This window comes from Schistocerca cancellata, chromosome 8 (genome assembly GCF_023864275.1).
Source record: "Schistocerca cancellata isolate TAMUIC-IGC-003103 chromosome 8, iqSchCanc2.1, whole genome shotgun sequence".
NCBI lineage: Eukaryota > Metazoa > Arthropoda > Insecta > Orthoptera > Acrididae > Schistocerca > Schistocerca cancellata.
In genome coordinates, this window is record NC_064633.1 from 251,361,252 (window position 1) to 251,387,406 (window position 26,155).

The 26,155-nt window shown below is 39.8% G+C and overlaps 1 protein-coding gene across 1 annotated transcript in view; it reads left to right on the forward strand.

The window, feature by feature from the left end:
* Positions 1-26,155, forward strand: part of LOC126095496 (furin-like protease 2) — a 707,292-nt gene that overhangs the window by 623,273 nt on the left and 57,864 nt on the right. The window contains exon 18 of the mRNA XM_049910285.1: positions 25,069-25,268. Within this exon, the coding sequence (XP_049766242.1) occupies positions 25,069-25,268 (200 nt within the window). The remainder of the gene's footprint in view (positions 1-25,068; positions 25,269-26,155) is intronic.

Genomic DNA, 26,155 nt, shown 5'->3' on the forward strand with positions numbered 1-26,155 from the left:
ACGGGTGGCATCGATAAGTTTGATCAATTACGAGAAAGGTATGCTATTGGCAGACGTTCTGTAAAATGATGGCACAGAATGTTTTATTTCCTGGTGGACGTTGCTGCAGTGAACAGTTTTACCCTGCGGAAAATAAGTAAAAGAGAAAGTGCACAGCATGATCAGCTAACATACAGGATCCTTCTAGCCAGACAATTGATCGCTGGCTTCTCATCCCAAAAAAGGCGTGGACTAAAACCTGTCTTTCTGGCAAAAAAGGGTAACGTACCTGACGATTTTCGTCATGTAGCTGTAGGGGAGCATCAACCCATTTTAGGAGACACCTACTGGACGTGACGTCTTTGTAGTACCAAAGCTGCGGAAAAGAGCACTCGCTGTGTTTGTACATATTGTCAAATACCACTTTGGATAGACCCATGTTTCAGAAAATTTCATGGTAAGTAATTGTGAACAATCATTGTAACAAGAGAAGTAAATTTATCAAATAAATATGAAATATGTTCGAAAAGTTGTTTTTGTCCTTTAACTCCAAGGAATGGCAGTGGGAAAAATACTTCCCACCTTGTTGTGTGACCTCACTGTCACAGTTGGAGCACATTTGATATTCTGTATGATAAATATACTTATCTTTTAACTAGTATCTCCTCTCCATTCATTAAAAAAAAACTGCTCAATAATTTTGCCCACGAAAGGGTTAACACTTTGTCCTCCGCACGTCTTGCACAAACTTATTCGTTTGGCGCAGGCAGTGCTAATTCGGATTACTTGGCTTGCCGATGGCCGCTTGTCACCTTTCCGTTGATGACAAGCTTCAAACGCATTGACTTTTGCGCGCTTTAATTTTTCCGGCAATTCTCTATTTTCTCGTATCGTTCCACAAACTTGAATTTTCTTTCCAAGTTCAACACTGTTATTATAATTATCCATACAGAGGTGACTCCGCTTTCCACAAGAAGGTGACAGTAGTTCCATCACTGTTTTTGCTAAAGGTTGTCCAGCGCCGGAATATATCTGTTGTTGTTGTTGTGGCCTTCAGTCCTGAGACTGGTTTGATGCAGCTCTACATGCTACTCTATCCTGTGCAAGCTTCTGCATCTCCCAGTACCTACTGCAGCCTACATCCTTCTGAATCTGCTCAGTGTATTCATCTCTTGGTAACCCTCCATGATTTCTACCCTCCTCGCTGCCCTCCAATACTAAACTGGTGATCCCTTGATGCCTCAGAACATGCCCTACCAACCGACCCCTTCTTCCAGTCAAGTTGTGCCACAAACTCCTCTTCTCCCCAATTCTATTCAATACCTCCTCATTAGTTATGTGATCTCCCCATCTAAACTTCAGCATTCTTCTGTAGCACCACATTTCGAAAGCTTCTATTCTCTTCTTGTCTAAACTATTTATCGTCCATGTTTCACTTCCATACATGGCTGCCAGCAGTAGTGGCCGTGCGGTTCTAGGCGCTCCAGTCTGGAACCGAGCGACTGCTACGGTCGCAGTTTCGAATCCTGCCTCGGGCATGCATGTGTATGATGTCCTTAGCTTAGTTAGGATTAATTAGTTATAGGTTCTAGGCGACTGATGACCTCAGAAGCTAAGTCGCATAGTGCTCAGAGCCATTTGAACCATACGTGGACACACTCCATACAAATACATTCAGAAACGACTTCCTGACACTTAAATCAATACTCAATGTTAACAAATTTCTCTGTTTCAAAAACGCTTTCCTTGCCATTCAAATGGTTCAAATGGCTCTGAGCACTATGGGACTCAACATCTTAGGTCATAAGTCCCCTAGAACTTAGAACTTTTTAAACCTAACTAACCTAAGGACATCACACACAGCCATGCCCGAGGCAGGATTCGAACCTGCGACCGTAGCAGTCCCGCCGTTCCTTGCCATTGCCAGTCTACATTTTATATCCGCTCTACTTCGACCATCATCAGTTATTTTGCTCCCGAAATAGCAAAACTCCTTTACTACTTTCAGTGTCTCATTTCCTAATCTAATTCCCTCAGCATCACCCGACTTAATTAGACAGCATTCCATTATCCTCGTTTTGCTTTTTTGTTTCAAGACACTATCCATTACGTTCAACTGCTCTTCCAATTCCTTTGCTGTCTCTGACAGAATTACAATGTCATTGGCGAACCTCAAAGTTTTTATTTCCTCTCCATGGATTTTAATACCTACTCCGAACTTTTCTTTTGTTTCCTTTACTGCTTGCTCAATATACAGATTGAATAGCATCGGGGAGAGGCTACAAACCTGTCTCACTCCCTTCCCAACCACAGCTTCCCTTTCATGTCCCTCGACTCTTATAACTGTCATTTGCTTTCTGTACAAATTGTAAATAGCCTTTCGCTCCCTGTATTTTACCCCTGCCACTTTCAGAATTTGAAAGAGTGTATTCCAGTCAACATTGTCAAAAGCTTTCTCTAAGTCTACAAATGCTAGAAACGTAGTTTTACCCTTCCTTAATCTTTCTTCTAAGATAAGTCGAAGGTCAGTATTGCCTCACGTGTCCCAACATTTCTACGGAATCCAAACTGATCTTCCCCGAGGTCGGCTTCTACCAGTTTTTCATTCGTCTGTAAAGAATTAGTGTTAGTATTTTAATTAAACTGATAACTCGGTAATTTTCACATCTGTCAACACGTGCATTCTTTGGGATTGGAATTGTTATATTCTTCTTCAAGTCTGAGGGAATTTCGCCTGTCTCATACATCTTGCTCACCAGATGGTAGAGTTTTGTCAGGACTGGCTCTTGAATGAGGAAATGTATCCGGTATTCGAATCACACAGCATCCGAATGAGTATGCCACATTCGTAATTTCCGACGGACTGTAAACTTTAAAATTTAACTGTCCACGCCACGGTATCATCGCTTCATCAGTTTAGATGTTTTGACTTAAATTAAACGTTTCTTTATGGTTTTTGGAAAAATAATCAGTTACGAATTGCACTTTGAAAAGCCGGTCAGCATTATCGGTTTTTTTTTGTTGTTGATGTAAAAATGTAAAAATGATAATACTTGTCTGAATCGGTTGGGACATCGTTTTGCGAAATATCGGTGTATATATCAACGGATTCGTTGACCAGTAATCTTCGCTCCTGGCTTTTTTTACAGTTCCCATAAGTATAGCAAGCCCAAAGCAATTTCTAAGTTCGCGTCCCGTAACGTCGACAAATTTGGCATTTTCTTAATCGAGTTTCCCTCTGCTGCAGTTCTGACTGTAATACATATTGGTTTCGTTGCAAATATATTAAAATAGATAGTTCGCAATACATACTTCTACGATATCTACGATTCTCTGTGTACCTTTGGGAAATACGTGTGGACCCGGAGATCCTTCAAATTTATTAGTGTTGGTCCTCAGTAAATCATAGTCTGTCTTCTTCGTCTGATTCATCCCTAACAGCTGGCAACCGCAGCGATCGCCGAATTCTTCTTGGACGTATTTCACTATTTTCCGACGATTCTGCTTCACTTTCATCTTTTTTTTAATATCAAAAGTCTTCTTCCCAATCGGCCAAGTCGTCTGGAACGTCAGACAATAGGCCCGCGCTTTCATCGTAAATAATCGTATCGTCTCTTTCGTCTGCCACGATGAAAGTGCACAAGTACTTATAAAAATAAAAAGCTTGTTGACGTGTGTAACTTATTGTTACCTAAACAAAACACCAACAGAATGAAAAAGATACTAAAGTGCTGTCACCGGCCACTGCGCGGTACTATGCTCACGACACCGCTGTGATGTCGCCGGCCACTGATCGATACTATTCACACACCACTGTGGTGTCGCCGGACGGCAAAGTGTTAGGCAGTTATGTTAATGTACCAGCTTGACACAAAGGAATTTAGGACATTGGGTGGCAGTGGCAGTTGCTTCATATGAATGGTGCTAGGTGAAAGTTAGTGCTGGACTGGGATTCGAACCCAGGTCTCTTGCTTAATAGACAGATATCTGACCAGTACACCTTTCACACACAGTTTTCGCCAGAACCACACATACCACCCAGACTCACCTCCCGTCAGACTTTAATTCTCAACTTATACCACGCACTACTACACTAAATGCTTCTTATGGTATCTTGTCAATTTCCATAAGATTTCGAGCTTGGTCCGAAGCTGCACTGAAGGGATCATTGACCGCCATCTGCTTAATTGTAGTCTATACGTGGTGTCTGTTCTTACAGACCTTAAGGCAAAGACAGCCAATGGCCGTTTCATTGTCGATGTACACCAACCTCGAACTCTTACTGGAATCGGCGAGAAGCCATGAGTAATGAGACTATGAGCAATGGGAAATAAATCAGTAGTGTGTGTTGTGTATTGAGAATTTGGTTATGATAGGAGGCATGGCAGCATATTGCGTTCAGTGGGGTGATCACTGTGTCTAGATGCCATAATGGCCAGCACATCGGTCTAGTAAGCAGGAGACGCTGTTTCGAACCTCGGCTCGGCACATATGTTCAACCTGCCCCATTGGTAAAAATAAGTACCCACTGGCAGCTAACATCTGTTATTTCTTTGAGTCTTGAATCATAGTAGCTGAAGGATCAAAACGGTATTTGTTCACTCAGTCATGTCCAAAAGAATGGACGCCACTTATGTACTAGCTTATTGTAAGATCGTCTATAACATCAACCGTTAGATCTATATCACATAGATCCACTACATCTTTATTTTTCTGCAGTATAGTCGTCCTTTCTCTTGACCCTCTAAAAGGAGCTAATCTGCTAATACTATGAACGAGGCAGAAGTTTCTCGTTAATAATGTGCCATCTTTAATCGCCTGATTTTAATTTGTCTTGTAGTCAAAAAAATTTAACAGCTACAATATCTTTTAAGGGAAATCTTAAATCACAAAAAAATTGAGTCGTTCGAAAGGTTTAGGTCAATCATAATTTGTTACGTTGCTGGAAGTGTATGTCCACCAACCATACTCGTTGGCAATATGGGGAGGCATACATACGTCATAGGTATGCTGTATTTTAGTTGTGTGAACAACATGTGGTAAGACCAGAATAGCATATCTTCCCTGAGCAGGCGCAGAAACCGCTGTTGAATAATTGATCTAGGAATTGTAACATTAGCCAACGTGGTCCTATAGTGCTGTTACTATGAACGGCTAAAAGCCAGGGCCACTACTTTTTCAGAGAACCTGTAGTTCTATCATATGGTTAAAAGATGACATCTTCTCTGAATAAAATACACTGGAGATACAATAGTACCCAGTTGTAGCCTGCTCTGAAGGATGTCATCAGGAACAATAAGTCAGCCCTACTTACATCTGATGAGCCAAAGGGGAGATTGTTAAACCCCTTAATAGAACTGAAAAACGGAAATCGATAAGTTGGTATTATACGTATTAAAAGATAATGAAAGCTGATGATCGGAAGCGCAGGATTTCAGCTTAGTTGAGATCGGGGCTGTTTTCACAAAATCAGATAGGAACAACACAGGCTGAATATCTAATAATGAAAATGAAAGCAGGCAAGCTACTATGTACAGCACTGGAAGCACATTACTGTAATCGAGATAGGCATGAAACCAATATGCACCACGGTAGTACAAGCTTACAAACCAGCTCCGCAACTAATGAATAGATCGGAAGAGAAGATTAAGGGTACGAAAATTTAATTTTGATGGGCGACAAGAATTTCATACAAGTAGGCAAACGCTGACTGGGGAAAGAATTCAACGAAGAGGCTCCCAGGCAGAATTTTGCTCACACCACAGTTTTATTATTGCTGATCCTTAGCTTAAGAATCGTGAAAGTAGGTTGTAAACTTGAAAAAAATCTGAAAACACAGAAATATCTCAGACAGATTCCGTAATAGTAAGCCAGCGATTTCAATACGAGATGTTAAACGGCGAGGCATTTCTTGCCACAGATGTGGCATAATGTGACTATAATCATTGTTTAAGAACTATCAATTAAAACAGTAGAAATTGTAGAAAGGTAATACCGACCATAGTTGAAAAAAGCTGAGTTTATTGAGAGTTTCGAAAGAAGTAAAATGCAATTACTGGTGAAAGAAGGGGAAAGGAACACCATATAATGTGACTGTAGCCTGGATAGATAAAATAGTGAAAAATGCGATAGACAAAGGCCAAGCCTAATTACATTTCTTGGACAACGCATGTAACTTCGAATACAAGTGACGAAATGAGAAAATATCATAATACAGTAAAGAAAACAGCCAAAAACCAATAAAGACATCTAAAAAAGAGACTGACGAAAAGTACAAGTTCGCAAACAAGGAAGGAAGGAAAACACTTGCAACGTCGTGGAAGCATGCATAACTAGGGCACAGATAGATGGCGCCTATAAAAATTTTAGGGAGACCTTTGGAGAAAAGGGTAGTAGATGTATGAAAATCAAGAGTGCAGAAGACGGTCGAGTATAGCGCAAAGAAGTGAACGTTGAGAGGAGGAGGAGATTAACGTTCCGTAGACAATGAAGACATTACAGATGGAGCACATGCTCAGATCAGGAAAGAATGGAAAAGGAAATCCGCCATGCCCTTTCGAAGGAGCTATTCCAGCATTTGCCTTAAGTGGGTTACGAAAATCACTAGAAATCTCAGTCTGGATGGCCGGACACCGTTTCAACCACCGTCCTCCCAAATGCGAGGCCATTGTGCTAACCACTGCATTATTTCGCGCTGAGAGATAGAAGGAATATACAGAAGTGCTATACGAGGGAGATGAACATGAAGCAAGTGTTATGAACGGGAAGAGGAAATAAATGTTGAGATGGGAAAAATGATACTGTTAGAAGAATCTGACAGAGGACTGAAAGGCTGACAGAGCACTGGAAGACCTAAACCGAAACAAGACTCTCAGAAGAGTTTAGATTCTTGGAAGAAGAAGCCAAGCGAAATACTCTGAGAATTCAACTACAATGTATTAATTCCAGTTGCAAAGGTAACATGAACTGAGAGGTATGAAGATTACCACATACTGAATTTAATACGCGATTCGTGCAAAATACTGACACAAGTGATTGGAGAAGAATGAAGAAACTGCCAACAAAAACAACCTTGTAGATCAGTTTCGGTTCTTGAGAATTGTTGGAAAATGTGTGGCAGTATGTGCCATACAGCTAACCGTATATATAGTTGACTGGACAGGACTCTTTGAAACTTTGAAAGTAAGGGCCTAAATCACAAGAAACGAAAAGTTATTTACAGTTTGTATGGAAGCAGCCATGCCGCAGAAAATGTTGAAGGACATAAAACGGATTAGAAAGAAGTAAAGGAGAAATTTAGATCGATAATTAAAGTTTAATCGTAGTCCTAACCACTAAGGATAGAAACTACAAATTTGCAGAAAGGCATTGTACTGCTGGCGTAGTTTAAGAAGAGATTTTTCGACATTCGTTCCCTAAGGGTATGAACGTGGGGATGAAATGGTTTTTTGAAAATATGTCGCTATTAAAATTTTGAAGTTATAATTACGATAATTGTTATGTGGTTTCTCAGTCAGAAGTAAAGAGATACTTGTTGCAGCACTTCTGGAAATTTAACGCATATGAGAGAGGAATAGTGCGTGAAAGATTTAGAATACAAATCATTACTAAAGAACTACTGAAATATTCTTAAAGCGACATCTATGAAAATTTGTGCTTGGATTCTCGGTTGAAAATAAAGGAAAAATTAATTGCCTTGTTTTCATAAATTCAACCCATAAGGGGGTAAAATAGGGGAAGAAAATTCTTAAGACCATACATGTTACACAAAAAATAAAGCTAAATCTTTGAAAATTAGTATTTCATTTCTCGGTTGGATGTAAAGGAACATGTATTAGGGGAAGAAAGTGTCTGTGGAAATATCACCACAAGAATGCAAAAGGCAATATTAACAAAAACCTTGTACTTCAACTACGAAAATGGCCTTTTGGTTAGACATATATTCGGAGGAGACCATACTTTTATGGCCTTAATTTATGTGAAAAGTTTAGAAGGTATTGAAAATTGTGAACAAATTAAAATTTCAATTAAAGAAAAGCAAGTAGCATCTTCTTCCAGCTTCCATATGGTTAGAAAAAATACAAAAAAATGCTCTAAAGTAGGTTTAGTAACACACATTAGAACTATTATATTAAATATATACAATTAATAATAGTGAACTAAAAGTAACGTAAGAAATAGTAGTTCAAATACATAAGGTATAACACATCATATCTATTAAAACAACTATGGACCACAATGATGTTACTGTAATGGGCTGTAGCAAAGCTACACATTCAATATCTAAGGAACGACCCACATTTAGTAAGAAATCAAGTATAGGAAACGTCATATATTAGATGTAATGGGGATGAAGCAAAACAATATAGTCATAGTGTACGAAAAATTAATACGAAGTAGAAGTGGAAAATGTAGTACTCAACCACGATGTAAAATAGTTTAGGTGAAATTGTGTACAACGTGTGTAACTAGCATCAAAATAAGTTATGTCTCAGGTTGAGAAGAAAATAGGAAAAGTTCATCATGAGCATCATCATTGTTTTCCAACTACAGCTTCCAAGGTGTGCTGTACAAGCGCTAGATATCTCGTTCTGTCTTCATAGATCTTCTGTTCCATCATAGTTCCCCAAGTTTTGTCCTTTCTCCTCCTCATCATGTCATATACAAAACAATGACGAGCTATGCCATGAAAACTAAGATGATGAACTTGCGAAGTGGCGTGAAAACATATAAGCAAGAGGCAAGTAACAGTGGCCACTGAGTTGCAACAATGTCCCACCGGTAAGAAAAGTGCAAAGTACATCTCAAGATAAATAAGAAAAGAAATGCAGGATGAACACCAGGAGGACAAGCTTTTGTTAACCTTTAGAATGGTGACCTGTACAAAGATGATCGTTGTGCTTTGTTAATGGAAATATGCTCTATGGACAAATTAATACATCTTAAGTAGAAATAAGAAGACCATATATCCACTTGAAAACAAACGTGCTGGTAAGTAGCGAGAATGCTACCTCAGAATTAAGAAGCACCAAGAAAGGCTCTATGCAAATCTTACATTAACAAGTACATTCTGGATATATGAAAGATTTTAAAATAAGAATAAGATTATACTCATAATTATATAGAAAGGATGGAAGCAGTAAAAAATTACAACAAAAAAACCACTTCATTATCACATGGGTGACGAAGTGTCATTAAAATATCGATAGCTCCACACAATTTAAGTGGGTATACAAAAACTCGGGCAAAACTTAAGTCAAGTCAAAGTACTTAGTGGGAAGTGGTGGAAAAGATCTCATACCACCTTGATATCGTGCAAATAGGTAAAATTTATGCATCAAGCATGTCACCTCCTTTTAGTGGAGGATAGAAGTGGGTACGCCCGAAGTATTAGTGGTATGTGCAATGGCATATAAATAAGTCAAGCTATTCGCAAGGAATAAGCGAATGTTGACCCACTACAATGAACAGATACACATCAGTTTTTCAGTATGGTTCTGAAGGGAACATTGGTAAATATAGAGAGGGCATTCCAACCGGAAACAAAAATCAATGAGTTGTATAAACCGCAACAGGTGCGAAGGGGTGAACACCATAGCAAAGTATCTAATCAAAAATAAATATTACTGAAGAACTTTAAAAAGTTAGAAACAAATTATAACGTTATGGAGCATCCATCATGTCATATCTATGAATATAAAGTGTTTTACAGATGGTAATCAAGGAAAAGAGGTAATCTGTGTCAACTCAGTGAAAGACAGAGGTGTTAAGAGAATGAATATACCATGAGTAGCTATGTACCGATGTAAACAACAATGGTTTGAAAGGTGGAAGACAATGTAGATCCACCAACTGTCGATATCGATTGAAGTACCATATCAGATATATAGCCATTACTCTTTCCTGTAGCGTACTGGGATGAGACACTAACTCAGCAATATGAGAGTGTAGACTCAGTGTAGAGTTATGTAGAATCTATGATTCTAAAATGTAACCTAAAGACACGGAAAGGTATATTAACATCAAAAATACACAAAGATTTAAAAAAATCAGACAGTAGTCAAAGTATATTGTGGTTAGGTTGGTTGGTTGGTTTGGGGAAGAAGACCAGACAGCGTGGTCATCGGTCTCATCGGATTAGGGAAGGATTGGGAAGGAAGTCGGCCGTGCCCTTTCAGACGAACCATCCCGGCATTTGCCTGGAGTGATTTAGGGAAATCACGGAAAACCTAAATCAGGACGGCCGGACGCGGGATTGAACCGTCGTCCTCCCGAACGCGAGTCCAGTGTCTAACAACTGCGCCACCCCCTCGGTATATTGTGGTTACATCACCACATTAATGTAAATAAAATTAGAGCAAGGCATCTGACAAGATGTCAAAATTAAAAGAGCGTAGTATGTTGAATAACATAAGACAGCAAACACCTATAATTGTGATATACTGTTGTGGATATATACGAGGCGTGTTTTTTAAGGTAGGTTCGTATGAACATAAGAACACAACGAAAGGTTATTTCAAAAAAGTAAATTTATTTTCAGAAAGTACACACTTCACTCTTTTTTTCGACATAGTTGACAGATTTGTTCAAACACGTATCAAAATTTCAAACAATTTTAAAATACCCTCTTCACAAAAACTTGCCACCTGCTCTTATAATTTAGAGCTCACTGCCATTTTCACGTCATCTTCATCATTGTAACGGTTGCCTCTGAGGTGTAGTTAGACGTGGAGGAACAGATAGTAATCGCTCGGTGCAAGATCAGGACTGTAGGGTGGGTGATGTAAAACTCCTCAGCCAAAACTATCGAATAATTAGCGGGTCTGACCTGCAATGTGAGGTCTTGCACTGTCATGGAGAAAGACAATTCCCTTTGTCAGCATGACACGTCTATTGTTTTGGATCGCTTTTCATATTAAAACAATGAAGACACTGCATATTCGTAAGTCTAATACAAGGTTACACAAAAGGTATTCCAATCATGTATGTGCATAATGCAAGAACCCCTGTAGTTACTGGATTCGGTAGAAGTCTGCATGAACGCAATATACGAATTAAGCAGGAGTTAAAGCAAATCGTAACTCACAGTAGGTATGCCATAAACGAACCTGTAATGAAGTCCACACATGCATCAGCAACTGTCAAAGGAGTGACCAGAATGGGCGTTCAAAGCAGATAGTATAGGTTGTGCGTTGTGATAATATGTGAATGGGTATATCGTGGTTATGTCGCAAGCAAGACAACATGAAAACGCGTACATTTCAAAGGTAGTAAAAGCTCGAGGGGTGGCTACAATACCCAAAAAACGGTATTTTCGGAAGTCAGCACGTGGACGCTAAAATGTTGTAAAGTACAATCCCATCACATAATTATTTAGCTGTACCTCTTTGATGCAATAGATTTATTATACTTTTTAATTAATTTTATTGTTTAGGTATTTTTATGTTTTCTGTAACAATATAGAGATCTGAAGAAGACGCTACTGAGGCATTTAACTAGTAGCACAATAAAGTTTTCTAAAATAACGGCTATTGGTATATATTCCTACAACAATTAAAGTTTAGCGAATAGAAATAAAATCTTTGATATCTGCCGATGAGAATGTAGTTGTGTCTTAAGGAAAGGACTTGTAGATAATTTCTGTGGAATGGATAACAAATCGAAAAGTCGTTCAATATGAACTAAATATAACTAAGAAAAAAAGGTAAAGGAAAGCAGTCGAATTGAAAGAGGAGATACTGAAGGCCTTAGAACGCGGAATGAGACACTGAAGTTGATAGGTGACTGGCTCTTTGGGCAGTAAAGTAACTGATGATTCCCGGATTAGACAGGATGTTAATTACATCCTGGAAAGAATTAAAAAAGATTATCAACATCAAATATGAATTTAAATTTTAGTAACCTTGAACGTAAGTGAAACGTGGACGATAAACAGAGCAGACAAAAAGATAACTAAAGTTTTAGAAACGTAATGCTACAGAAGAGAGCTAAAATTGTACTCAATAGGAGGTACTAAATTGAACTGAGGACAGCAACAAGAAGAGATCGTGAGACCTTAACTTTTCCCGGCGAATCGAATGTTCAAATAACTTACGGGTTTGCTGCCGGGTGAGGTCGTCGGACACCGCCGATATTTCGACAGGAGCACACCATGCCATTCTCAAGGCACAAATGCAAGGAAGAAAAAATAAGCAAGCCAATTTAATACCTCGGTTCATAGAGGAGAAACAAGGAAGATACCACACACAGAACAAGTCTCAACACAACCAGAGACAACCAACATCAGAAATATCGATGGTTAATATTAATCAACAGGTGAGGTAGCACTAATTTTGTCCCTCTGTTTTTTGAGGAGAGACAGAGCCGGATTCCAAGCAGCATTTAAACAAAATCCACCATCTCTGCTAATAAGGTTGCTTGATAGTCTGATTTCAACGGCTTCCTTAATAACACTATCCCAATAGTTTGACGTGCAAGCCAGAATCTCCGTGTTGTTGTATTCAATAGGATGACCGGTGTCAAGGCAATGTTCTGCAATAGCGGATTTGCTCGGCTGTTGTAAGCGTGTGTGACGCTTATGTTCAATACACCGGTCATCCAAAGTCCTGATTGTCTGACCAATATATGACATGCCACAACTGCAAGGTATACGATAGACCCCAGGCTTACGCAAAACAAGATCATCTTTTACGGACGCCAACAGGGCCTTAATCTTGGAAGGTGGTCGAAAAACAAATTTCACATCATATTTCCATAAAATACGGTCAATCCTGTAGGAAATGCTTCCTGCGTAAGGCAAAAAGGCCGTAGACTTAGGCGCCACTTCGTTGCTATCGTCTCTCACCCGTTGCACAGAAGGCTGATGGCGCTACGCACATTTGATCTTCCTCTCACTATAACCATTCTGACGAAAGGTGACTTAGAGATGTGCTAGCTCAGCTGCCAAACTTTCAGGGTCTGAGATAACGTGGGCCCTGTGAACCAAGGTGCGAAGTACTCCTTCACGCTGAGCTGGATGGTGACAACTATCAGCTCGCAGATACAAGTCAGTGTGGGTGGGCTTCCTATAAACAGAATGTTCCAACGTACCATCAGTCTTCCTTTTGACCAACACATCAAGGAAGGGAAGGCATCCTTTCTTTTCCACCTCCATAGTGAACTGAATATTCGGGTGGATTGAATTCAGATGTTCCAAAAACCGGTTTAAATTCTCACTCCCATGAGGCCACACAACAAAAGTATCATCTACATATCTGAAAAAACACGCAGGTTTCAAGGTCGCTGACTCCAATGCGCGTTCCTCAAAGTCCTCCATAAACAAATTGCCCACAATAGGTGACAACGGTCTTCCCATTGCAACTCCATCAGTCTGTTCGTAGTACTGACCATTGAATAAAAAGTAAGAGGAAGTCAGAACATGTCGAACAAATTTGTTAATTCGACACCAAACTTAACTTCCATTAGCTGCAACGAATCAGAGAGAGGAACGCGAGTGATAAGAGAAGCCATTGACTAAAATGTCAGAGTCATTCAAACGCAATCCCTGCAATCGACGTAAGATATCTGCAGAGTTCTTAATGTAGTGTTCACACCTACGTACTAGGGGGCTCAACAAACTAGCAAGATGTTTAGCTACACGATATGTCGGAGCACCAATATTAGAAACAATAGGCCTCAACGGGACAGCCTCTTTATGGACCTTAGGGAGACCATATAATCTAGGTGGTGCAGAACAGTAAGATTTAAGACTCTTGATAGTCTCCTGTGACAAAGAACTTTTCTTCAGGAGTTTATTAGTTTTTCTCTCAACACTTTTAATAGGGTCAGCACCGATTTAGCGATACGCCGAATCAGAAAGTAGACACTGCATCTTTTGAATGTAATCGTGCTTGTTCAACAAAACGGTGGCGTTACCCTTGTCCGCGGGTAAAATAACAACATCAGGATCCATTCTAAGTGAAAGTAAAGCAGCCGCCTCAGTTGCTGTAATGTTACACTTGGGTGGACGGGCCCCAGTCAACACACGACAAGCTTCCCTCCTAACCACTTCCGCAGCCTCGGAAGGTAGTTTATAAACAGCCTGTTCGATAGAACTAATAAAGTCAACGACTAGCAAAGTCTTAGGCGTCGGTGTGAAGTTCAATCCTTTCCCCAGCACAGACAAAGCTGCGTCAAACGTTTTCTCCGTGAGATTGATCACAGAACGCCGAGACTTTGAATTAGACACTGAGCCAAGGAAACGTTCAAACATCGCCGAATGACGAGCAGGTACAGATTGAAATTCCCAATCAGACTGCGACCAAGAGGTACCGTCCACCCAATCCCAAGGAAATTCAGAAACATTAGACGCCATCATTAAATGAAGCTGAAATAATTCCTTAGAAACAAAATCTAATTGACTGCGAGTATAATGGACCCTTTCACGAACAAGAGCTAAACCAGCACGTTGCTTGACGCCATTGGCGGCAGGAGAATTAATATGATGCACAACCTTAGCAAACGCTGGAACCACACTATGATTTCGACACTTCAATAAAAACGATAATGCACATTCCAACCTTGCTCTACTGCTGCGAAGTTTATCCAACCTCCGCCGGCAACGATACATTTCCTCCCCGTAGAGGTAAACAATGTGCGAATCGAATGTTCAAATAACTTACGGGCTTGCTGCCGGGTGACGTATTCGGACACCGCCGATATTCGTTGCAGCTAATTAAGGTTAATTTTGGTATCGAATTAACAAATTTGTTTCGACATGTTCTGACTTCCACTTACTTTTCATTCAAAGGTCAGTACTACGAACAGACTGATGGAGTTGCAATGGGAAGATCGTTGTCACCTATTGTGGCCAATTTGTTTATGGAGGACTTTGAGGAACGTGCATTGGAGTCAGCGACCTTGAAACCTGCGTGTTTTTTTTTCAGATATGTAGATGATACTTTTGTTGTGTGGCCACATGGGAGTGAGAATTTAAACCGGTTTTTGGAACATCTGAATTCAATCCACCCGAATATTCAGTTCACTATGGAGGTGGAAAAGAATGGATGCCTTTCCTTCCTTGATGTGTTGGTCAAAAGGAAGACTGATGGTACGTTGGGATATTCTGTTTGCCGGCCGAAGTGGCCGTGCGGTTAAAGGCGCTGCAGTCTGGAACCGCAAGACCGCTACGGTCGCAGGTTCGAATCCTGCCTCGGGCATGGATGTTTGTGATGTCCTTAGGTTAGCTAGGTTTAACTGATTCTAAGTTCTAGGGGACTAATGACGTCAGCAGTTGAGTCCCATAGTGCTCAGAGCCATTTGAACCATTTTTTTTTTGACATTCTGTTTATAGGAAGCTTACAACAGACGAGCAAATCCGCTATTGCAGAACATTGCCTTGACACCGGTCATTCTATGGAATACAACAACACGGAGATTCTGGCTTGCACGTCAAACTATTGGGATAGTGTTATTAAGGAAGCTGTTGAAATCAGACTATCAAGCAACCTTATTAAAAGAGATGGTGGATTTTGTTTAAATGCTGCTTGGATCTGGCTCTGTCTCTCTTCAAAAAACAGAGGGACAAATTTAGTGCTTCTTCACATGTTGATTATTATTAATCATCGATATTTCTGATGTTGGTTACCTTTGGTTGTGTTGATACTTGTTCTGTGTGTGGTATCTTCCTTGTTTCTCCTCTGTGAACCGAGGTATTAAATTGGCTTGCTTATTTTTTCTTCCTTGCATTTGTGCCTTGAGAATGGAAGGGTGTGCTCCTGTCGAAATATCGGCGGTGTCCGACGACGTCACCCGGCAGCAAACCCGTAAGTTATTTGAAGAAGAGATCGGTTGATGATACAGGTCATGAGGCATGGAGGAATCCTCGGTTTGGTATGGGTGAGAGGGTGGTAGAAAAGTTACAGAGGGAGACAAAAGGATGACTACAGAAAGAATGTTCAAATGGTTGCAGACTGGAGTTGAGATGAAATGGCTTGCAGAAGGTGAAATGTCGTCGAGAGCTGAATAAAATGACAATAAGTGTAAAAGCATTTGCAGCTGGTGAACATCTCTATTCAAAAACCGTGGTAAATTTTAGCAGCCTAAACCACAATTTAATCAGTTTATTAACAGCTAGTTCGTCCACCTTTGAGATGTAATATAGCAGTTGATGATGATGATGATTGGTTTGTGGGGCGCTCAACCGCTTATTATGTAGAAAGTATTTCCCATAAATATGTGGCACAAGGCGTCTACGCAATGGACACGCTATTTCTGTCACGCTAGTGAAATCACTTTATGACGTTTCTCGTCGTGTGTCATGAACAGTATTGAAACTGGAAGATTTAACCGCGATACGCGAAGACAACAGCCATGAAGGGGTATGTTCACATAATCCACATCTGTAAATTTGGCGCTCTGTTACTACTATAGCTAGCATGGAATCCGTGGTGAACGTCCCCCACGGCATACAGCATAATAATGCATGCACGTGTCTGCATGATGAATGTTTCGAGCAGCCATTCACCTGTATGACATGACAGCCTATCAAGGCACGACCATCGCCATAAAGTAACAAGGAAGGCGATTAACTCGACCAATCGACACTTTTGACCTGAACTACGTTCCATGGCCCCGTGCCGTAATTTATAATGTCACTGAGAGGAAACTCGAAGGGTTCTGCTACAAACCCCTACGTTTGATAGAGTGCACGAACAGTGTACTCCAAACACAGATACAGGTATGCTAGCATCAGTATTTTATTCTAACCACGTACCTGCCACGTGTCACCGCTTTTCCTACTTTACAGAGCGATCTAACCTGCGCCGTCCCCATTCTGTACTGAGATGCTTACTTGTGATTTGCACGGGCCTTCAACCAGTTTCTACAGATGCTCACGACAGTGGCACATGAACAGCGACGAGGTTCAACGTTTCCGAGACGCTCTTTCCCAGTCATGAGGACGAAGCACCACTCTACTGCAATAAGATCGAATCTCATTCAGTAAAAACGGAACGCTTATAGGTCCAGTTTATTGTCCGACAAACAGACTATCTCTCTGTCTGCCCGACTATTAAAACCCTTTTTCCCAAAAATCAGTAGATGCATCAAGTTCAAATTTGTCACATTCTAACGTGTACGGAAACTTGATGTTATAAAAAATTTAAGCTTCTAAGTGAATTTAGTCAAAAGATACGGACACTTATGTCACAAATTTTCATACTCGAAAAACTCACTCTTCAAAACATCGAGTATACTTCCCGTTGACCCAGAATCATGATCTTTTTGAAAGAAGCAAGATTTCACTGTACAAGAAAAGGAAAACATCGGAAATGTGCTAATTCGTAATTACAACACACGAAAAAATATTGTTTTTGTCATTTCGTATGCGACACTCTATCTGTCCGTCTGTCAAGATCCCTTTTTCTGCGGAATGGGTAACTGTAACAAGTTGAAACATGTGTCACATATTAAGGTTCAGAATGTCACGCCGATGTGAAAAATGTACGCTTCTACTTTAATTCTGTAAAAAGTTAATCCTTTATGTCACATATGTTGATACTCGTAAGACTATAATGTTACTTAAAATCCGTCTTGATTGCAAACAATTTTTTTTTTTTTTTTATTATTCATATTACCGGTTTCGGTTCATTCAGAACCATCTTCAGATCTGTAAAAATAATTATACTAATTTACTATTTCACGGAAACAAATGTTTTTCATCCTATCTAATGAACATCAAATGTACCAGAACGTACCTGATATTTCAGTTACAGGAGTAACCCGTCCAAATTCAGCACCTTTCACATGCTACGTCACATAAAATTGGTTGGCAGAGTGCACGTCATTTATATTAATTATAACACTATAACCGACAGGTGGCGTCTGGTACATTTGTTACATTCCATTTGTACATACTGTATTCAGTAGATCTTTTTATATTAAAAATATTTGGTTAAAATATGTAGATGTCAAAGTTAAAATCTGTACTTGTCAGGATTAAAAGCAATAAAATTATCATTTTTATACGATCTAAAAGCATAGGGCGATTTATATATCTATGGTGCTGGTGTGAACTTGTTTTCCTCTACGGTCTGCTTCCGTGGTTCCCGCCATTTTGGTGTTGTGCCGCGGTGCGCTCAGTCGTCTGATGTCCATCGCCACGGGCAAGAGGGCCGCACAGGAGGGCCCCGTCAACGACGCCAGGCGCTGCACGCGTCTTCCGGCTTCTCCACCGCGCACCATCTCTCATCTCTCGGGCTGGATCTCCACACGCAACAGTTGTCATCTTAGTAGGTCGTCATAAATGCTAAAATAGGCGTTATGATTGAATTCGTTTTGTTCGTTGAGGATTAAATCCGGATCTTTATTTTTGTGGGTGTATATTTCGATCTCTTCCAAAATGTTAAGAAAACGTCCCTTATGAGCTCTATGCAGGATTTCTAAATTGTTTTCAATATTCGTGACTGAGTGCTTTGTCGCAGCCATATGCGCCCCAAAAGCTGTTTTGTTTTGAGAGTAGGTGTGCTCCCTGAATCTGGTTTCGAAGTTCCTACCAGTCTGTCCTATATATTGTTTACAGCAGTCATTACATTTGATCTTATATACACCTGAATCCTGAAATTTATTCCTACTATTACATATTCTATGCCGGAGCTTCACTTTTGACGTGTTATTTGTTCGGAACCCTATTTTAACGTCTGATTTACGAAAGCCTCTTTCAATTTTGTCTGCAATTCTTCCATTGTAAGTAAGAGCTACATATTTTTTCTTGTTGTTCCTCTTAACTGCTACTTGACTTCCTTCTGTTTGTTCCATTTGCCTCTTCTTTATCTTCCTATAAATATTCATCACCTGTTTACACGTATATCCGTTCGCTACGGCCACTTGTTTTAAAATACTTAACTCCTTTTCTACTTCCTGTTGGCTTAGTGGCAATCTTAGTAGCCTGTATACCATCGAAGTAAAATACGCCCAAAGATAATGAAAGAAAACTTGAAAATAAAATTTAACTAAGCATGCTTAGACGCAGGGATTACTCCTAATTACGCAAAAGTAAAAATCAGGAATATGTCAAACATAGCACAAATAGTAAAACGTAAAAGTGAAATATTATGGATTAAAACTCAAATTCGAGAAGCATATAAAATGAAAGACAAGTTAAATAGAGAAGCTTTTAATCTTCACTTGATTTTAGGTGACATTTTATCTCCATTACAGTTCACATACGTAAGCAGAGAAATTGAAAATAGAATTGACAGGGAGCGAGAATTAACTCTAAACAGACATCAGAAGAAGCTTTTTAACTTGGGTGTATATTTTAATATTGATAACTAAACGGCGTATAAAAAGTTGCAAATTTTTTGTGAGAGGGTCGTGAACTTGACTGAGATAGAATTAACAAAGGATGAGCAGAACCTTTTAAATAAAGGGCTGCAATATAACCTAAATCCCGCAATTAACTCAAATACAATAAAAAAGACTATTGCAGAAGTGAAAATTGCATGTGATATCGCAAATATGAATAGATACGAACAGACAAACACGGCAATTAAAGTAAAGAAGTCGATTATAGATGAAATGCACTCCGCTCACAAGAACAGAAACGATCTACTAACTCTTAAGGGCTTGAATAAGAAGTTAGAATCACGTAAGGCTATCGTCACAAAGGCAGATAAGGGCGGCACTATGGTTTTAATACACGATACAGACTATATAGAGAAAACTGAAAAGTTCTTTATGGAAAACGGAATAGTAGAAGTCAAGAAAGATCCAACCAAGAAATTTCAAACAGAAATAAGGAAACAAATAGATAACAGTGTGTTTCTATTCACAGAGGAGGAAAAGTTTAAACTGAAAGTAATGAATCCGCGAATCCCCGAATTACGGTCACAAATAAAGCTCCATAAAGTAGAAAAATCGATTCGCCCAATCGTTAATAACACCAGCAGCCGAAGTTATAAATTAAATAAAGAGCTAAATAACAGATTGAAGGCGGCATATACAGATCGTCGGACTTTCAACATTAGCAACAGCTACGAATTTGCCGAGCAAATTAAAGACGTACTTATACCTCAGAATGCGTCACTAGCTTCATTAGATATCACCAATCTGTACACAAACATTCCCGTAAAAGAAACGATCGAGATCATTAAGAACAATCTCCTCACTCATGGTAAATTGGCACTGGGGGAAGTGATTGAACTAGTGGAAATGTTGGAACACGTCTTGTCGTTCAATTACTTTACTTTCAATGGCAAAATTTATCAACAGAAAGACGGGCTGGCAATGGGGAACAGTTTAGCTGGGACGCTGGCTGACATTTTTGTAAATCACTTAGAAAACAAATTCTTTGATGAAAATCCTAATATCGCTGAGAAAATTGTATATTACAGGAGATATGTTGACGACTCCATTTTATTATACAAAGGAGATAAAAATTATATCGAAAACTTAGCACAAAAAAATGAGCTCTCAACACCCGAAAATTAGATTCACCATGGAATTTGAAGAGAACAACCGTATAGATTACTTAGATTTAACACTAATAAAGAAAGATGGGAAGCATGAATTTAGCATATTCAGAAAACCTACGTGTACAGATCTAGTTATCAATGAGCGCTCCTGTCACCCACCGCGATACAAATGGGCGTATTTTACTTCGATGGTATACAGGCTACTAAGATTGCCACTAAGCCAACAGGAAGTAGAAAAGGAGTTAAGTATTTTAAAACAAGTGGCCGTAGCGAACGGATATACGTGTAAACAGGTGATGAATATTTATAGGAAGATAAAGAAGAGGCAAATGGAACAAACAGAAGGAAGTCAAGTAGCAGTTAAGAGGAACAACAAGAAAAAATATGTAGCTCTTACTTACAATGGAAGAATTGCAGACAAAATTGAAAGATGCTTTCGTAAATCAGATGTTAAAATAGGGTTCCGAACAAATAACACGTTAAAATTGAAGCTCCGGCATAGAATATGTAATAGTAGGAATAAATTTCAGGATTCAGGTGTATATAAGATCAAATGTAATGACTGCTGTAAACAATATATAGGACAGACTGGTAGGAACTTCGAAACCAGATTCAGGGAGCACACCTACTCTCAAAACAAAACAGCTTTTGGGGCGCATATGGCTGCGACAAAGCACTCAGTCACGAATATTGAAAACAATTTAGAAATCCTGCATAGAGCTCATAAGGGACGTTTTCTTAACATTTTGGAAGAGATCGAAATATACACCCACAAAAATAAAGATCCGGATTTAATCCTCAACGAACAAAACGAATTCAATCATAACGCCTATTTTAGCATTTATGACGACCTACTAAGATGACAACTGTTGCGTGTGGAGATCCAGCCCGAGAGATGAGAGATGGTGCGCGGTGGAGAAGCCGGAAGACGCGTGCAGCGCCTGGCGTCGTTGACGGGGCCCTCCTGTGCGGCCCTCTTGCCCGTGGCGATGGACATCAGACGACTGAGCGCACCGCGGCACAACACCAAAATGGCGGGAACCACGGAAGCAGACCGTAGAGGAAAACAAGTTCACACCAGCACCATAGATATATAAATCGCCCTATGCTTTTAGATCGTATAAAAATGATAATTTTACTGCTTTTTAATCCTGACAAGTACAGATTTTAACTTTGACATCTACATATTTTAACCAAATATTTTTAATATAAAAAGATCTACTGAATACAGTATGTACAAATGGAATGTAACAAATGTACCAGACGCCACCTGTCGGTTATAGTGTTATAATTAATATAAATGACGTGCACTCTGCCAACCAATTTTATGTGACGTAGCATGTGAAAGGTGCTGAATTTGGACGGGTTACTCCTGTAACTGAAATATCAGGTACGTTCTGGTACATTTGATGTTCATTAGATAGGATGAAAAACATTTGTTTCCGTGAAATAGTAAATTAGTATAATTATTTTTACAGATCTGAAGATGGTTCTGAATGAACCGAAACCGGTAATATGAATAATAAAAAAAAAAAATTTTTTTTGCAATCAAGACGGATTTTAAGTAACATTATAAAATCACTGATTGCTGTTGTCACATAAGACATTATGTCAGTTTTTGCAAAAACTCGTAAGACTCACTCATGAAAACTTATAGGGTACTTTCCTTAGATCTAGAATCACGAAATTTGGCAAAAGCAAGGTTTTACAATACAAGTAAAGGTAATACTCCGAACATTGTTGATCTATATTACAGGAAAAAATATTGCTTTGTCATTTCCTATCCGACTGTCTGTCTGCCCTATTGTTATGACCCCCTTTAACTCAGGAACGGGTGGACGTCGCAAGTTCACATTCATATCACATCTTATGACGTACGGTCCCTAGCTTCTAATTCAAATCAATCAAAAGATACAATGATTTATATTTTGATGTTCGAAAGACTCACTCATCAAAATTTGTAGGGTGCTTCCCGTTGATTTAGAATCACGAAATTTGGTAAGAAGCAAGGTTTCAAAGTACAAGTAAAGAGAAGTTCCTAAATACATTACATTGTAATAATATCACATTTTCCCCATCCAAAGTCTCAGGAACTACAGTAGAAATTTTGATGTCGTTTCCAGTAATAGGTTCAGTGATTTTCTAGGTAATTTACAAATATTATTTTCCGGAGACCTCCGTGGTATCATAAAAGAAACGACAACAGATGAAGTTAAGAAGACTGGTGTATTAGGTGAATGTAAGTCTAAAATTCAAACAATAAATTTAAAAAATTACAATAACAAATGTGAAACAGACACTAAAAATTTTAACTTGAATCATACAACATTTTCAAAGGTCTTGGAATTCTCAGGATTGAGATCATGTATAAGGTTAGAGATACAGTTACTCCTTGAGTATTGATATCTATGCCTTCCACCTTACACGTAGTGACCTAGCGCAGCAGCACTGCCGCCATGGAAGCCCCCGTGATTGGGAAGCTCGGTCTGGCGCCAGCCGTTACGGCTGGCGCGGAAGGCTAAAGTGGTGGGCATTCGTGGCTGGAGGGCGGCTGACGATAGGCGATATGTGCTTGCGTGCTGTGCGAAGTTCGATAAATCCTTTAATTGCAGTGTTCGTGAACGGGATTGAGAACTCATCAATATCAGAAGCGAGTCGTTACCAAAGGGCAGTATAAGTAATGGTTCCTCAGAAAGATAAAAACAAGCTGAAATAAGACTGAATGTCAGAATGTGTGTTGAGAAACCTTTGGAACGTGTACCGTGTTGTATTAGAGGCAATAAACCTTTCATTTGTATGAGGTCGTTGTCTCTTTCAGAATCCATTTCACATTTATTGGAACTAAACGCGTGTGAAAATTTTTAATGGATACTGTACCACGATCGCGGTAGTCATATCCACACAGATCGTTTTAGAGAGAAGCTTGACCATGATACATACGAATAAGTGACTAGGAATCTTACACAGGCCAGCATCGATATCGATAACAGACAAAAGTCGTCATGATTCTCGATTTCCAGTTTGGCTGAGTTGTCTATACTGGGTGGTCAGAAATTCCCGTTACAAACTTCTAGGACATGTAGAGGATAGTGAGTACAGAACATTTTGAATAGGAACCCGTATCCGGAAACGTATCGTTTCCGTTCTACGACAGTTTGAATTCGGACAGAGGAAGATCTGTTGGCACTAGTTCTGGCTGCTGCGCGAGACATTAAAGAGACACCAGGTTGGATGATTAGATTAATTATTCATTCCATAGACCCATAAAAGGGGAAATCCTCCAGGATGTGGAACATGTCAGATAAATACATTACAAAAATGTAATTAGAAAAAATTGAGTTTCATTAATTTTAATGATCCTCAGTCAATAAAAAGTAAAATTATATACATGAATTAAATTTAATCTTCGAATATTTACGGGTTTAATACTTACATCTGCTTTCATTAAATCCATCATTCACACATTTGCTAGTTTCTTGGCTATTACAACCAAGTGTTGTCAAAAATTAAAGTAAATTATTCATTTCAGTGATCCTCGGTTAAGAACAGTCAGCTTATGTACAAGATTCAAAATTAAACTTCCACTATTTACAGACTTAAGTCTTACATCTGCTTTGCATACATCCATCATTCACACAGTAGGTTGGCTGCTACAACCAAGTATTGTCAAAAATTAAAGTATAATAAATTTTCATTCCAATGGTCTACTGCACTTGTTGTGAAACTCATGGATGGAATAGAAGGAGTTGGCCACCAGAAATTCTTTTAAATTATGTTTAAATTGCGCCTTGTCTGAAACTAAACTCTTAATGGTTGCTGGTAACGTATTGAAAATATGCGTTGCTGAATACTGGACTCCCTTCTGAGCAAGATGGAGAGAGTGTACCAGAACATGCTTCGGAGGTACAATGTGTGTAACAACGTTGGTGGTAGCCACATCGATCCGCTGTTATAATGCATCGGCATGATGCGGCTGGTGTCGTAGTTGCGGGGTCCTTGTTGTTGTTGACTAATGTAAACCATAAGGTTTAAGTTTTAATGCGAATGCGTAAGCAATAACCGAAGGAGTCAGTATTCTTTTCAAATGGATTGCAACAATTGTACTGGGTCACGCCTAAGTACATTCCTCACGTGGGGGTGGATGAGATAATCATCTGCATTGAAACTGTTGTAGAACGGAAACGATACGTTTCTGGACATGTGTTCCTGTTCAAAATGTGATGTACTCACTACCGTCTACATGTCCTAGTGGTCTGAAACGGGAAAATCCGACCACCCTGTATACTTGTTTAAATTTGTACAAAACCATCGGTACAGGAGCTCTAGTCGCACTTACCCGTATTTTTTAAAGTCGTTTTTGTTAGTGAGTATCTTCATTTACGGCCTGTATCGTCGATAGAACGTTCCGTGTTCGCCTCTACGCTACTACTGAGTCACCTGATAGCAGCGCCACCAAGAGTCATTCAGTCTCGCGGTGGGCTATAGTCATCATTTTGTGGCACGTCCGTATATTTTTGTAGGTGTTGCGGGCGGTGTCAAAACAGCGTTCACTCGCTAACGGCAGTCCATCATCTGGTGTCCCGATTCTACGACAACGGATACCGGTGCTAAAGTGCCGACTCACGTGTGGTTGCAGGTATTACGGCGACCGCGGTGTGTGCGCCAAGTGCTACCTGAGCTGCGCCACGTGCAGCGGGCCGCGCCGGGACCAGTGCGTCACGTGTCCGCGGGGGTGGCAGCTGGCGGCCGGCGAGTGCCTCCCCGAGTGTCCCGAGGGGTTCTTCCAGACGCCCTTCGGCTGCGAGAAGTGTCACCATTACTGCCGCACCTGCAATGGTGAGCCTGCCGCTACTGCTCTACGTATGTAGTTCTAGGATATCAAACTTGATGGTTTCGGTTCTTCATTAGCGTTTTTATGACTTGTTTATCTCTCTAGTTGGCTCATTTCTATAACTGTGCTAGATGGGCCTTAGGCCATCATCAGTCATCCAAAGATTTGGGGAAAACGAAGGACTATCGATATAACAGGAAATACCGACACCATCCTTTTGTCAGACCAGCAGCACAGCACTCCACGCTGCAGCTTAAGAGACAACGCCAGAAGTGGGGTGCAGAGGCGACGAGTTCTTGTAAACGACCGTCTTATCGTGGCACTAAACATTTCGTTCTTGAATTTTGATGTTATTTTGGCATATGCTTAATATGATGTGAGCGTTTCAACAAAAATTTAACGGTATTAAAGGTAATATAGACTGCTAGTATGTTCTCTAACCTTCCTTTATTATATAGATTTTGCCACTTTTCGAGCCTAAAAACTTATTAAAGTGATGTCTTCGAAACTGTGTAAGAGGGGGGGGGGCAATATTGACAGACTATTTGGGGGGGGGGGCAATGTCGGTATGGTGTCGTTATTTCCCCACGCCTTAATCTTAAGCAACTGTTAAATAAAGCGAGGACAAGAAAATGAAAACTCAGAGAGGGCTGAATGGACTGAAGGTACCCTAAAATAGGCATTAAGTGTAGTGACCCCAGGGACATAACGGACCAGGGTATCAAAGGAGCTGAGCATACTATTTATTCCTTTTTTATGATTGATCAAAATCAAATTCACACAATAAATCTTCGTTGGTGAAAAAGTAATTTTTTGCTCCTAAACAGTAACAGTAACTAGACATATCACTACATTAGCACTATTATTCTACGGTATTTCCATGGTACGTTGG